General features: G+C 38.0%; 1 protein-coding gene across 6 annotated transcripts in view; it reads right to left on the bottom strand.

Annotated features, from left to right (window-relative positions):
- RAPGEF4 (Rap guanine nucleotide exchange factor 4) overlaps positions 1-12,567 on the bottom strand; it is a 157,340-nt gene that overhangs the window by 53,367 nt on the left and 91,406 nt on the right. For 5 of the 6 annotated variants that reach the window (XR_012633909.1, XM_074910253.1, XM_074910254.1 and 2 more), the window contains 3 exons: positions 3,531-3,584; positions 3,122-3,228; positions 1,078-1,199 (listed from right to left, as the gene is read on the bottom strand). Coding sequence is in view for 5 of the 6 variants with exons in the window: in XM_074910253.1 (XP_074766354.1) it covers positions 1,078-1,199; positions 3,122-3,228; positions 3,531-3,584 (283 nt within the window). In the remaining variant the exon portion in view is untranslated. Of the gene's footprint in view, positions 1-1,077; positions 1,200-3,121; positions 3,229-3,530; positions 3,585-12,567 lie in introns of those variants that run through there. The other variant, XM_074910256.1, reaches the window with a different exon arrangement.

The raw sequence follows: 12,567 nt of genomic DNA, 5'->3' as shown, positions 1-12,567 counted from the left end.
ATCAAACACTAAGCTCTCTTCATTAAAGTTAACCTTGTAGAAATCTGTGTAGTATTGTATATGTCACAAATATTAATTAAAAAGGGAAATAAAGCTATAGAGAAACTGCAAGAGCATGAAACACCTTTATTTCTCACGTATGTCCAAATTATGTAGCTTAAAGGGTACACTGCTAAATTGTGTACTACAAATACTTGACAAAAGCCTTCTATGTATGTGTTCTCTGGGTGTGTATGCATACATGTGTACATGTGCACATGTGCATATTTTTTTTCTTATTAGATCTGGTTTTGTTCTTATTGTTTCAAACCATTTAATTTAAGCAAACAATTCATACTGGGGAAACAGTTACAACATGGATTTCTAACAGGAATTCTCTAGCATGAACACCTTGCACTACATATTTCAGACTGGCTAAAATAACAAAAACTTATAAACACCTTTTGAGTTTAATAAAATTGTACATGCAAAGCTTCAAATATGTATATTGCTTTAGAAAGCTACCTTTTTGAGGGCTATTATATCCTGTTACCCAGTAAATACTGCCAAATGGAAACTGAAAGTCAATGTAAAAGAGTCAGAAAACTAACATAAAATCCCAGATCTCTGCACTGGAATATCTGGAGTGCTGAATTTGGGAACCATTCCAAAACCACTGAAAATCATTCCAAAATTATGTATTCGAGCAAATACAAATTCTCACATTCACTTCCAAATGCTGCATATCTTTAATGAAGACCAGTTTTGTGTATGGTAATACATCTCTTGGTTTCGGCCTGAGTGCTATCCAGCTCTTGCAATATAAGCAAAAGCCATTGTACTCCTAAGTATAAATAATGAGTTATCATTATAAATTGTTCATTTACTTTTCAATATTCTCATAAGTTAAACAGGTATACTGGTGACAAGATTAATGTAATACCATCTGTGTGTCGCACTGGCATTTATGAATGAAGAGGTCGATCTGCAGCATTTCTTTTGGGCTCATGATCCCTTTCTTTTTCATGAAAGAGATCTACAGAGGCACTGATGTTACACATTGCCCACGTTTTAGTCAAGATACTGATTTTATCTTACCGTGGTTAAGAACACCTTCTTCCAGCAATACTTGCCACATGCCAACAGCCTGGGTTCGTGAATGGACACAAGGACTTTGCTGCATCATCCAGTCAACTAGTTCTGTCCCCACACAGCATTGCCTGAAGGACAAATAAATAGACAGAAATGAAAAGGGAGCTAGCCAAGAGTGAGATCACACACAGTGTCTGCTAAGAACAATAGTGATATCTTAAACTCTGTATAATCTTAGTCAAATCTCCCTACAGAAAACACACTGTCACCATCTATGTGTATATGCATGAAATTCCAGTGAAGGTGTTCAGCTTTGAGAGCATCACCTCAGCAGAACAGGTGTTTTGGGAAATGCAAAGTTCAGAGGATCAGAGCGAGACTGTGCCACCTGGTACAAACCTGTTGCACCAGTGCAGCAACCTCCAACCCAGATTTCAAAGCAAACCTTCTCAGTATACCATAAGATAGCAAAAGCCTCACACTTTTCAGAATCCTGCGTGAAAACAATCATCTAACACTGTAAAAGCTTTGCCAATAAGAACAGCACTCACAGAAGAATGAGTGTTATGAGAGTGTTCATCCCATCTGTAATCAAACTTCAGCAACACTGTATTTGGGGACACTGGTTTGTAATAGGTCTACAGTGTTTCTGAGGCTCTCTCATGCTAGCTGCTGGTCACCTTGCAGCTCCTGACTGCTGTCTGCCTCTGGGTCAGTCAGGAGCTGCAGGCCTCAACTTCTGGAGACTGCCCAAGGAGGGAGGAAAAAAACCAAAAAAGCCACATAGATACTAAATAAATTATTTGTCATAACACTCCCTAGCTCAGCAAAACAGAAGCAAATAAGCAATGTGATCAGAAACTTACACGTCTACAACTGATCACACGCACAACAGAGGGAAAGCTAGCTAGTCCTTCTAGTCAGGCTCTTGTGGCTCCACACTTCATGAATCACTTTCAGAAGCCAAAGAAATAGATAATACTGAAATTGCTGAAATAGAGCTTAAATAACACTCTTCCAATCAAAATCCCATTTTGATGACAAAACTTTCCCTCACCTGGATCCAATCTAAGTTTTGGCATTCCATATTTAAAAAAAACAAGGATAGAACAGTAAGAGTTTTTCCTAGTTACGTATAAGATGGTGAACTTGTTTGGACCACCATAGGTCTTCATTTATCATACATACTCTTTTGTTCTTCTAGAACAATGAGCAATTTCATATCGTGATACGTTCTCAGATCAACTCATAAGCTCCAAATCCCTTGAATCATATTAAATACATTTTTGACTAAAATATAGAAAATCAATGCACTTATTTCAAAAGTGGATCAGCAACATATTGATGTACTATTTAGAAAAAGACATACTCAGAGATTTTAAACCAATTTTTATTTAAATATACTATGAATAATGCATTAGGTATTTGCTTTAAACATCAGACACTAAACCAAATTGATTAATTCTTAAGTCAACAGTAGATAGATCCTGACTCCCTGAAGTCAGATTCCTATGCTACAAGTGCCATTGTTATCCCACTTTAGCAAGACAGTGCTGCCACCAGCAGGAAGATAAGAAATCCTAACAATACACTGAAAAAAAAAATGTAAATAGAGCTGAAAATCTATATAAGAAATGTTTCTCACCAGGTGAATTTTCAGAACTCCACACTGAGCAATACCACTGTAGCAATCAGTACAGTAACATAATATATTAATGAACTTTCCTATTATCTCTTACTGATATACGAAGAGAACAGAATCTACATTTAAACTTGATATTGCACAGAATATTCTAGCTAACTATGCTATTAACTTTGGAAGAGTTTGTATGTGAATTCTATTCACAATCATGGACTCAATTTCCAGTCAAATTACTTCAGAAAAGATTTACCAGGCCCATTAAAGACTGCACAACATCCAGACTCGAATATAGCATCACAGAATAATTTCAGACCTTTTGAGACCTGCAAGTATGGTAAGGCATAAATCACAAATCAGAGGATGGCAGGCATAAAAATTCAGAGACCTCTATACAATCAGCTCACACACCTGTAAGTCTTCAGATGGTATTTACGATCTCTTATCATGTGAGGGGCTCGGGACAGAATTGTATTCCGCAAAATCTTTCCGGCTCTGAGGATCTTTTCTGAAGGAACCTTGGTGATCGTGGAGAAAAAAAAAAAAGGACCAAGACACACAGATTTTAAACTTTCCGCAATCTCTGTACTGCCTTCTGCAAAACAAAACACAAGTTCTCTTTTCCCTAAATTAAAAGTCCTTGCACAGATGCTTACTTTTGCAGAGCAATGTAGTATACATTCTGGATTTTAAGTCTCACATACTTAATCACATCTAACAGAAAGCATCACTCCAGCTGATACACATCACACTCTTGGAAATAGGAGTTATTTCCATTTGTCTAGCGGCCTGGCTCTATAGCACACCTATGTCCTATTACCTGTGTAATGGTTTTAGTAGGACGATGTGGGATGTGAGGTTCTGTAAGAGGTGTCTGAAAAATAAAATGAAATTAAATACATTTTTAAAAGTTGAGCAGTAAAACAAACAAACAAACAAGGCTAAAAATAAAAAACTGAACAAAGAAGCTGTAAAAACAAAGAATGATGTGTAAGTCCAAGGTCTTCCCAGGGGACGTAAGTAGAAAAAGCTCTACAAAGACATCCTAAAGACAAACTTGGCTCTTAATGCTCAGCAAATTAAACAGTGACATGACAGGTGAAGATGAGTAACAAATGCATGTTAAACTTTCTAAAGTACTAATGGAGTGTGCAATGGCCAAACATCACACCAGATCTGAGGGCATAGCTAGCTCTTCCTCTTGTTATTCTCAACACAGGTGGGCACAAGAGCATTCCTTCGCACACAGCTGCCTCCACCATTCAGTCCCCCACCACAGAAACTTTCTCCTTCTTCAGCACCTTTTTCTATTCAGCTCTCTTCTCCCTTACAACATAGCACTAGAAGCAGGAATGAAGAAAAAGCTCTACTCCCACTATCTGTCTTTCCTAAACTATGATCAGGCCTAGCTGGCAATCCTTTTATAACCCCTCTCTGAAATGCAAGAGCATGCAGGCCACTTACAGAGACCTGGGTAGGGACTTTCACAAAGTGGCTGGTGAAGGAAAAAGAGCAGAGCAGATGACTTGGTTCTGCAAAAGGAAGAGTGTAAGGGAAGACTATCAGGGCTCTACAAGAGAGAAGCAGAGAAGGGGACGAGAGAAATGGGAAAAGAGGCATGTAATGAACAGGTGAAAGGAGAGGGGAGATGGAAAGCACATGGAACAACACAGAGGAAAAAGGAAAGCTGAGGGTTGAAGGACAGTAGAAGTGGAGACAAAGGAGAACAAAACTGAATGTCAGCAGCTGCCTCAGAATGATGGGAAGACATTTTGCTCTGTTGGGACTGGTAGTTAACAGGATGGACCAAACTGACTTCTAGTGTCAGGAGACGCAACACGAGGGCTGAATGTGGCTGGTGTTCTAGGCTTGCTGACATGGCAGATCATACTGAACACAGAAGTCTCACACAGGGGCAAGACCTTGCCCCTCGGCCCATGGCAGCCACAGCTCTCTTACACCCATACAGCAAAGACAGGACAGCCAGGTCGGAAGTACGGTGAAACATGCTGTGAACTGGGCATCTGTTCGTTTGCTCCCACAGGATTTTAATGATGTGTCAAAGTCCTTGTAGCAAGTAAATAGTGCTAGGAGCTATGAATGCACCAGGACACTATAGGTCAGCCAGGAAGGGGAAAATGAGGCAAGAACATGACAGGAATCAATGAAGATATAGTAACCTTAACAGAGAGGTCTGAATATGGTAAAAGGCAAATAGTTTTTTATTTCCACTCATACCTTACAAGAAGTCTCTGAAAACGCAAATCAATACAATTACGTTGGGATTCCTGATTTTTCTCATCTAAGTTATAAACATTTCTGTCCCACCAAAAGGGTGGTAGGACATCCCTCCATATTTCTTGGTTTCTGGAACTGTGTGGAGCATGCTTTAGACAGCCTACATTTGCAGTTAAAGCATGCCAAGAATAGCAAGAATCTTTGGAAAGATGCCTCTAATGCAAAAAACCCCACTGAATAACAGTTTCGAACAGGTATATAAATAACCAATGAAGTCAAAGATATCACTCTGAGTATTAATAATTTTTGTTTGCATTTTCTTTTAAAAGGATTTCAAGTCCTCACCAAGTTCAATGAGACTGAAGGTAAATATATACTTAAATGGTTGGCTAAATTTGCATTAGAGTCATTATGAAAATTATTTTTAAATTCTACATTCTTAAAAGATTACTTTTTTTGAAATCAATAAAGAACAATATACTCAATCTAGCTTCCATATTTTAATTCTAGTTAGGAATATACTTCAAAGGAGAGAAAATGCCTAAGACAAAAAATATAAGAGACTTTTACAGCAATAGACTAGTGAAAATGAATGCACATTTTTGTTCTTTAGAGTTTCCATTAAGCTCCAGCAAAAATGCACAAAACTAGTAGGTGAAAAACTTTGAATATGGATGAAGATTTGTCAAGAAATCTCCCATCCTAATCAAAACAGAATAAAAGACATCATTTGGAAGAAATCTGATTCAACCCAAAAGTACAGAAATAAACCAAGGTGAAAGCTAAGGCACAGCACAAGATACCGTAGAAAGCAGCAGGAAAGCTTGCTCACCTACATTTGATCCTAACCAATACAGAAGGATCAGCTGCAAAGACATAAGGTAACTTGGGTGAGGGTGATCATGAAATGATCCAGTGTCAGAACTTTACAGAAGGAAGTAAGAACATTTAAGTAGAAACAATGGGACTAGGAAGAAAAATTCCCATAAAAACAGAATTCTGATAGCTAATTCCTGGAGCAAGTTATGGGGGAACAAGCGTGAGGTAAAAGGAGTTAAAGAGAGCTGGTAGTTACTTAAAGGAACAATATTAATCACACATACGATACATACTAGCACAGAGCTAGAGGGTGTGGTAAAGACTCAGTTTAGCTAAAGAAAAAGTTCTTCAGTGAAATACAAGAAGGAAATGCACAGAAAGGAGAAAGTAGGGGGTTTACAAAAGGCAAATATAAAAAAAAAAATAGAATAATGAATGACAATTAGAAAAGCAAAGGTATAAATGTGACAGATCTACCAAGAAATGTCAAGAGGTACAAAAAAATATTCCACAAGTACATAAGTAGTAAAACAAAGAAAATAAAATTGTTGATCTACTGTTCAACAGAGGAATATCCATTAACAGTTAATTCAAGAAGGCCAGAAGCAGTTGGTTTATTTCTTATATCAGTGTTCTTTAGAAAGATCAGTGGCATAGAGATGGATAATATCTTGAGTAGTAGAGTGACAGGAGTAAAATCTCAGCCTGAAAAAAACAAAAGTATGGATGAGAAAATATTATGTAAATTAGCTATTTTCAGACTGGATGGGTTTGCAGAATTTTATGCAGGAAACTTGAAGGGCTTCAAGAAACTTGAAGAGGTCTGTAGCCATCTTGGAACTGTCAGCAGCCACCTCTGACAACTCTTGGGGACTAAGGAAAGCAGCAGAAGACAGAAATATGGGCAAAGGACAAGCTGAAAAATTATAGACATGTCAGTTTAACTTGTCTTCCTAGAAAAAGTCCATTTGTAAACACCTGGAAAAGAACAGGGAGATAAGTCACATGTGACATATTAATCAAGAACAAATCATGCCACACTGATTTAATTTCTTTCCATGACCAGGTAGCAACACTGATAGATTAGGGAAGAACTAGTCGATTTTCAACCCTTTACCTTAGTAAGACTTTGGCACTCTCTGATAAGACACTCTCTTCTGCAAAGGGCAGATTAAAGTTTTACAAAACAGCTGCAAAGTCACTTGAAAAAGTGTATTTTGAAGGCAATTACCAGTGAAGCAAAGTCAAACTGGAAGTCATATCAGAATTCTGTTCTGAGTAGTGTTCTCAAGAACATATCAGATTTAATAATATTATATACTAACATGGAATGAAGTAGAATGTATACTGATTGATTCTGCAGGAGACTTCAGGATAGGAGGGACCGCACATACATTGGAGAATAAATTTACAATCTGATACAGTCTTGACATTGGTCTGAAAAAAATATGCTGAACACAATAGTGTTGACTACTTTTCTGAAGCAGGCAGAATCAACTATATAAAGACAGGGTAGGGAACAAGTGTCTTAGTGCAGTTCCACAGAAAAAGAAATAAGGTTTGTAACAGGTATTAAACAGAACTGAGTAAGCAATGCCATATCTGTGTGAAAGCAACAAATACCACACCAGGACATAGTGACAGATTAGATACATAATGTGGTTCTGCTTTAGTCAGCCCAGATAAGATCTAAGCTATAGAACTGTGTCTCATTTGCCCACTTCATTTCAAAAACATCTAAACCAACTGGACAGAACTGAGAGGACAGCAACAAGAATAATCAGAAAGCACAAAATAAATAATCAAAATTGTTCAGCTAAGGAAAAGACAAGCCTTAGCAGAAGTGTGATAAGAAAGTCTTCAGATTTAAAAGGCCTTGGAAAAGAAGAAAGAAGTGACCTAGTCTACTGTGTAGAGATCAGGAAATAAAGCTTTTAAATTGCTGTAAGAAAGATTCAGGTTAGGCATCAGTGAAGCTTTTCTAACAGTGTGGACAGTGAATACTGGCACAGATTGCCAGGGAGGTGTGGTTCCTCCATCTTTGGAGGTTTGGAGGATATATAAGGTATCTGTCAGGAGCAACAGCTACACTGAATTGTGCGTGTGGCTCAGGAATGGACTAAATGCTTTCCTGAAATACTTTTTTTAGCCTCTCTATGTGGCACTGTGCAATTTTCAAGGACACCTTTACATGTGTAAAATTAGTTCAACCACAAGGTGGTGATTAAAGAGATGATCAGTAATACAACCCCCAGAGCAGCAAGCCTGGACTCCAGAAATCAAGGCAGTCACTCCCACTGAGGAATAACGTTACTATCCAAAAGACATGCCTAGCAAAGAGTCCGCTCAAAGCTACAGCCTTTCAAAGCTACTGCAGTGAACTCTGGCTGCACTAGTGATGAGCTGAAAATGCAACAAACGGAACCACAGGGCTTGGACTGAGTTTGCTACAGAAAAGCAAGTCATGCTTCAAAGGCAGAGAAATGTAAAATCAATTAGTTAATAGGAGTTATGGTGTTCCAGCAACAACTTCCCAGAAAAAAATGGATTCTGTAAGATATTATATCTTAGGATAATAGCCACAACTTGGCTGAAGTCCAAGAAATGTTTTCTAAATCTTTACAGTCTTGGATCTTCCATTAAGATGCTTAGAAAGCACTTAGAAAAAAAGAAGCAGCTCTCCCTATAAAACAGCAGAGAGCAACCAGAGTGTTTAACTACCTTCTTAACACATTCTGGTATATTTGAAGAATTAACGGGACTAAGATGCACGCATGTTGCACAGAGTTGTATGACTGCAGCTACTTGATGATCACATTTTTCAGGACTTCTGAATAAGGGAAAAGTTATCATGTGAAGAGCTCAAATACGCAAACCACTTAGAATAGCTTTACAAATGACAACCCATTTGGCCACAGCAGGGACAAGTGTACCTGCCCGCAGCTTTCCTCCAGTGCGAGATAAAGCAACACCGCAGTACCATCTTGAGTTTTAGCTACTTCATGCACTTTTCCAACTAGTGCACACACAGACAGTTTACTATGATCTGCTGATCCCCCCTGAAGGGGAGAAGTCGCATACAGGTCTGGAGGGCAGATAAGCTGCAGGTGTTGGTAGGGGGAAGGAGAAAATGATCATGAGAAACTGTGATAAAATGGCTTTCAGCATTAACACTGACAAGCTCCATATCTGTACATTTGTGGATTCACATTTGGGCCATTCAGACAAACCCGTCATGAAGCCAATCACAAAACTCCCTCTTTAAATTGGGGTGAAGCAGAGAAAGTAACAATTTTAACCTCCATTCCTTTGAAGATTCAAATATTTATGCATGAGTGCAATACTGTAGATTTAAATAGGACTATTCATGTGTATAATTTTATGCACACATTTAATCTCTGGAGAAATAGGCCTTAGATTACAGACTATAGGGCAAGGGCTGCCTTTATTTCTGTGCTTCTTACATCACTGAGCAAGCCATATGCAAACAAATAAATAATATAATGAACAGCAATAATAGAGAGCTAACATGAGGTCTATACTTGTCAAGTTATTTGAATCTGCTAAATAAAATCCAAGAACATCTCTAATAAAAATACATTTTTCTACTCCCCTTGTTAAATAGCTGTAAAAGGATGTTTCTTCTGATCCTTTACATACGAGTGAATACTTTAGATCCACAGCAATTTGGATCTATAGAATCAAATGATGAAGGAGACCTAACTTACTACTCTCAGATGTTAACATAGGAAATGTGTAATGCAAAGAACTAAGATGAAATAAAACAAAAGCCAATGCATCATGCTTTTCCCATGACCTCAGTGTAGCTCATCTCTGAACAGAGAACAAGTTTCAGTATTTACTGGAGTTAAGCATGGCATGTGAGGTTACCAGGGTGATCAGATAAACCTGTGCACTACTGTTGATCCCTTTATTTCCAACTGGGGCACTGAAAAGAATTGCAAGTGACATCTGCTTTCCTGCTGGCTGGCAGGGGATCCAGAAGACACAAAGGACAAAAGCCACACAAGTCGAAAGGTGGCAGCAGCAACAGCCACATCACTAAGAGGTCTGTTTGTTTTACATCCTCAGTATTTACTGCTATTGGTGATTTAGGGCCTAATCCAAATCCCACTGAAATCACTGGGAAGTCCCTAATTGACTCAATGGGTTTTGAATCAGGCCCATAGCATTTGAATCTCCTAGGTGTATTTCAGGAAGCAGAGCACCTTTAGCTCTTACTGGTTCGAAATTACTTCAGATGACTACCATTTATGACTGACATGCTTGAATATCCTTGTACACATCTCCTGAAAGGCTATCAGTGCCCTACCTCATTCACATGGGAGGAAATAAAACATACAAAAAACCATTCTCACAATATTGGTAAAAGTATAGCCAGTCAGTAAGATAAAGCTGACACTTAGCATAAATCCCCACAGCCCTCCCACACAACACCTCCCCCTTCTATTCATAACATTCTTTCTCAAATCCATATATCCATTTTCAAAAAGTTGCCTTTTTCTGTAATGTGTCATCGATCTGAACTACTTCAAACCAAAGGCATAGATAATGATTCCAAAGATCAGAAGCCTTTGTAAAGACAACTCTTTTTCCAATACAAACCAGTATTTCCAGCACTACAGAGTAACCATGTAGCAGGGATAAAGCTGAGCATACAGTGTCATAGCTGTGGGATGCTTTTCCAGGTGGAAAGCAGTCTTGGACAGAGTATCCTAAGGTCAACTCCATTGATCCTATTTCCATCTGCAGAGAGAGTCTGTCTATGAGCCTGCACCAAACTGCTAGGATGTTGCAGGTAAAACAATACACTTAAGTGAATGCAGCTTGCTGAAAAACATTAGAGAAGGAGCTGGCTAAAGACCCTGTCATGAAAGGGTTCTTTCAAAAACTTTTTTGTCAAAATTTGAAGGAAATTGTAACCAATATTGTAGGAATTTCTGTGCTCTGTTAGCCTATGCTGGATCTCTGGAGTAGCCCTATATAGAACATAGTGATACACTCGCCAACACTTGTCATCAGAAAACAACCTATGTCATGACCTCTAACCAATCCCCCAGGGTGCATGGTCCGTAAGAAACCTTGGCACACACTCCGTGCCACAGGCACTTCTGATGGTTCGGACATGTTACCAGGACTGAGATCTGTCCAACACAGACCACTGTCATATCTGCAGGGAGACCTCACTGTGCTCCTCCAGAAGACAAAAAAATCAGAAATAGAAATGCAATCATCACTATCATGCTGGAAATGTTTCAGTCACCTCTTCACTATCTCCCCACAAATGTATGCAGCAGCTGAGAGTACCAACTTCTGTTCTCTAGCACTCTCCACAAGACAGTCCTGGCAGCCAAAGAGCGAAGTGCCTGTTCGTATCTCCTAACTATAAAGTCCAAAACTGACAATGACTGACCTGACGCCAGGTCTGTAGGTGACTTAGTAACACTTTGCAATTAACAAAGGACAAATTACCCATAAAGAGCATTTGTTTCTGCTCTTCATCTATGTTTATCAAACAATGCAAGTATTAAAAGGACCTGCAACCAGATTAGATAGTCTAAAATTGTATTACCAAAACATCTTCAAACCACCCATGCTAACAAAAGACAACCATACAGTTTCTTAAGTAACAATCATAAACAGCCAAAGTGGGAAGAAGGGCCAAGGTACGAATGGAGGTACACACTGTCACAAGGATGTCTGCAAAATTACAGAACTTCCACAAAAACAGAATTAACCACATTTTAAAAATCATCTGAATTTCATAAAACTACGGCATCTGTAGTCTAAATACCCATATACTAACTAACTACAAATTAAGTAAACAAAGCAAAATAGACAAGTAGAAATTGTCAGGACCAGTGGCTAAGACAGCTCAGTTTTATTCTTTTTTTCTGACTGCATGACCTTGCACAAATCACGTAATCACACTGTGTTTCATTTTCCCCTTTTTGGAGAGAGGAATACTAATAATTTCTACCCTTGTAAAATGCTTTGAATACTGTCAGCAAATGGGCTACTATCAAAATATTCAGAGTAATGATGACTGTTTTAAAATGATTACTGTTTTAAAATCTATATTCTTTAAACGTAATACAACGTGAAGACTAAACTGTATTTTAAAATACATTCTAAAATTGCTTTTCTTTAGTAATCTACATGTATTAATAGCATAAACAGGAAAATGTGTCCCTTTAAATTCTCAAATACAATCAGTGTAGCAAATTTATTTTAGAAAGTTAAATTGAAATTGCATTATAAACACTTCTACAATGTTTCTTTGACAAACTGTAAATGTCCGTCCTTTTAACATAAAATGATTCAGCCATTACCAAAAATGATACTTCACTGTGAATGTCAAAGGGAAAAAGAATATTGAAACAGACTATGACCAGTGCACAAAACCCCCCAGAACATGACTAATGATGTCTTATTTTCCTGTCATTTTTCTACTTCCCTGCTACAATGAAACAGCTGCTATAACTACACTGCATGCATTGAATAAAATGTCAGAAAATGCTAACTCTACTGTGAGCATTCCTGATATTCTGATAGAGGTATGACTACAGTTGTCATAAGGAATCTCAAGCCAGCATTGTCATCGGTTTCTCTGCTGCTGCATTTTTTTAACCTACAAAAGAATAAAGCAATTTTTTAATTGACTCTCATGAGAATTACTGGTTTCTTAGTATTCATGGCTTAATACTATGTTTACCAGATACTATTTACTTCTTGAGAAGCAAACTATAATGATGAAGATTAAAAAGTATGATAAATAT

The sequence above is a fragment of the Athene noctua genome, chromosome 7 (genome assembly GCF_965140245.1).
Source record: "Athene noctua chromosome 7, bAthNoc1.hap1.1, whole genome shotgun sequence".
NCBI lineage: Eukaryota > Metazoa > Chordata > Aves > Strigiformes > Strigidae > Athene > Athene noctua.
Note: the sequence above shows the minus strand (reverse complement) of the source record. Positions and strands in the feature narration are given on the sequence as shown.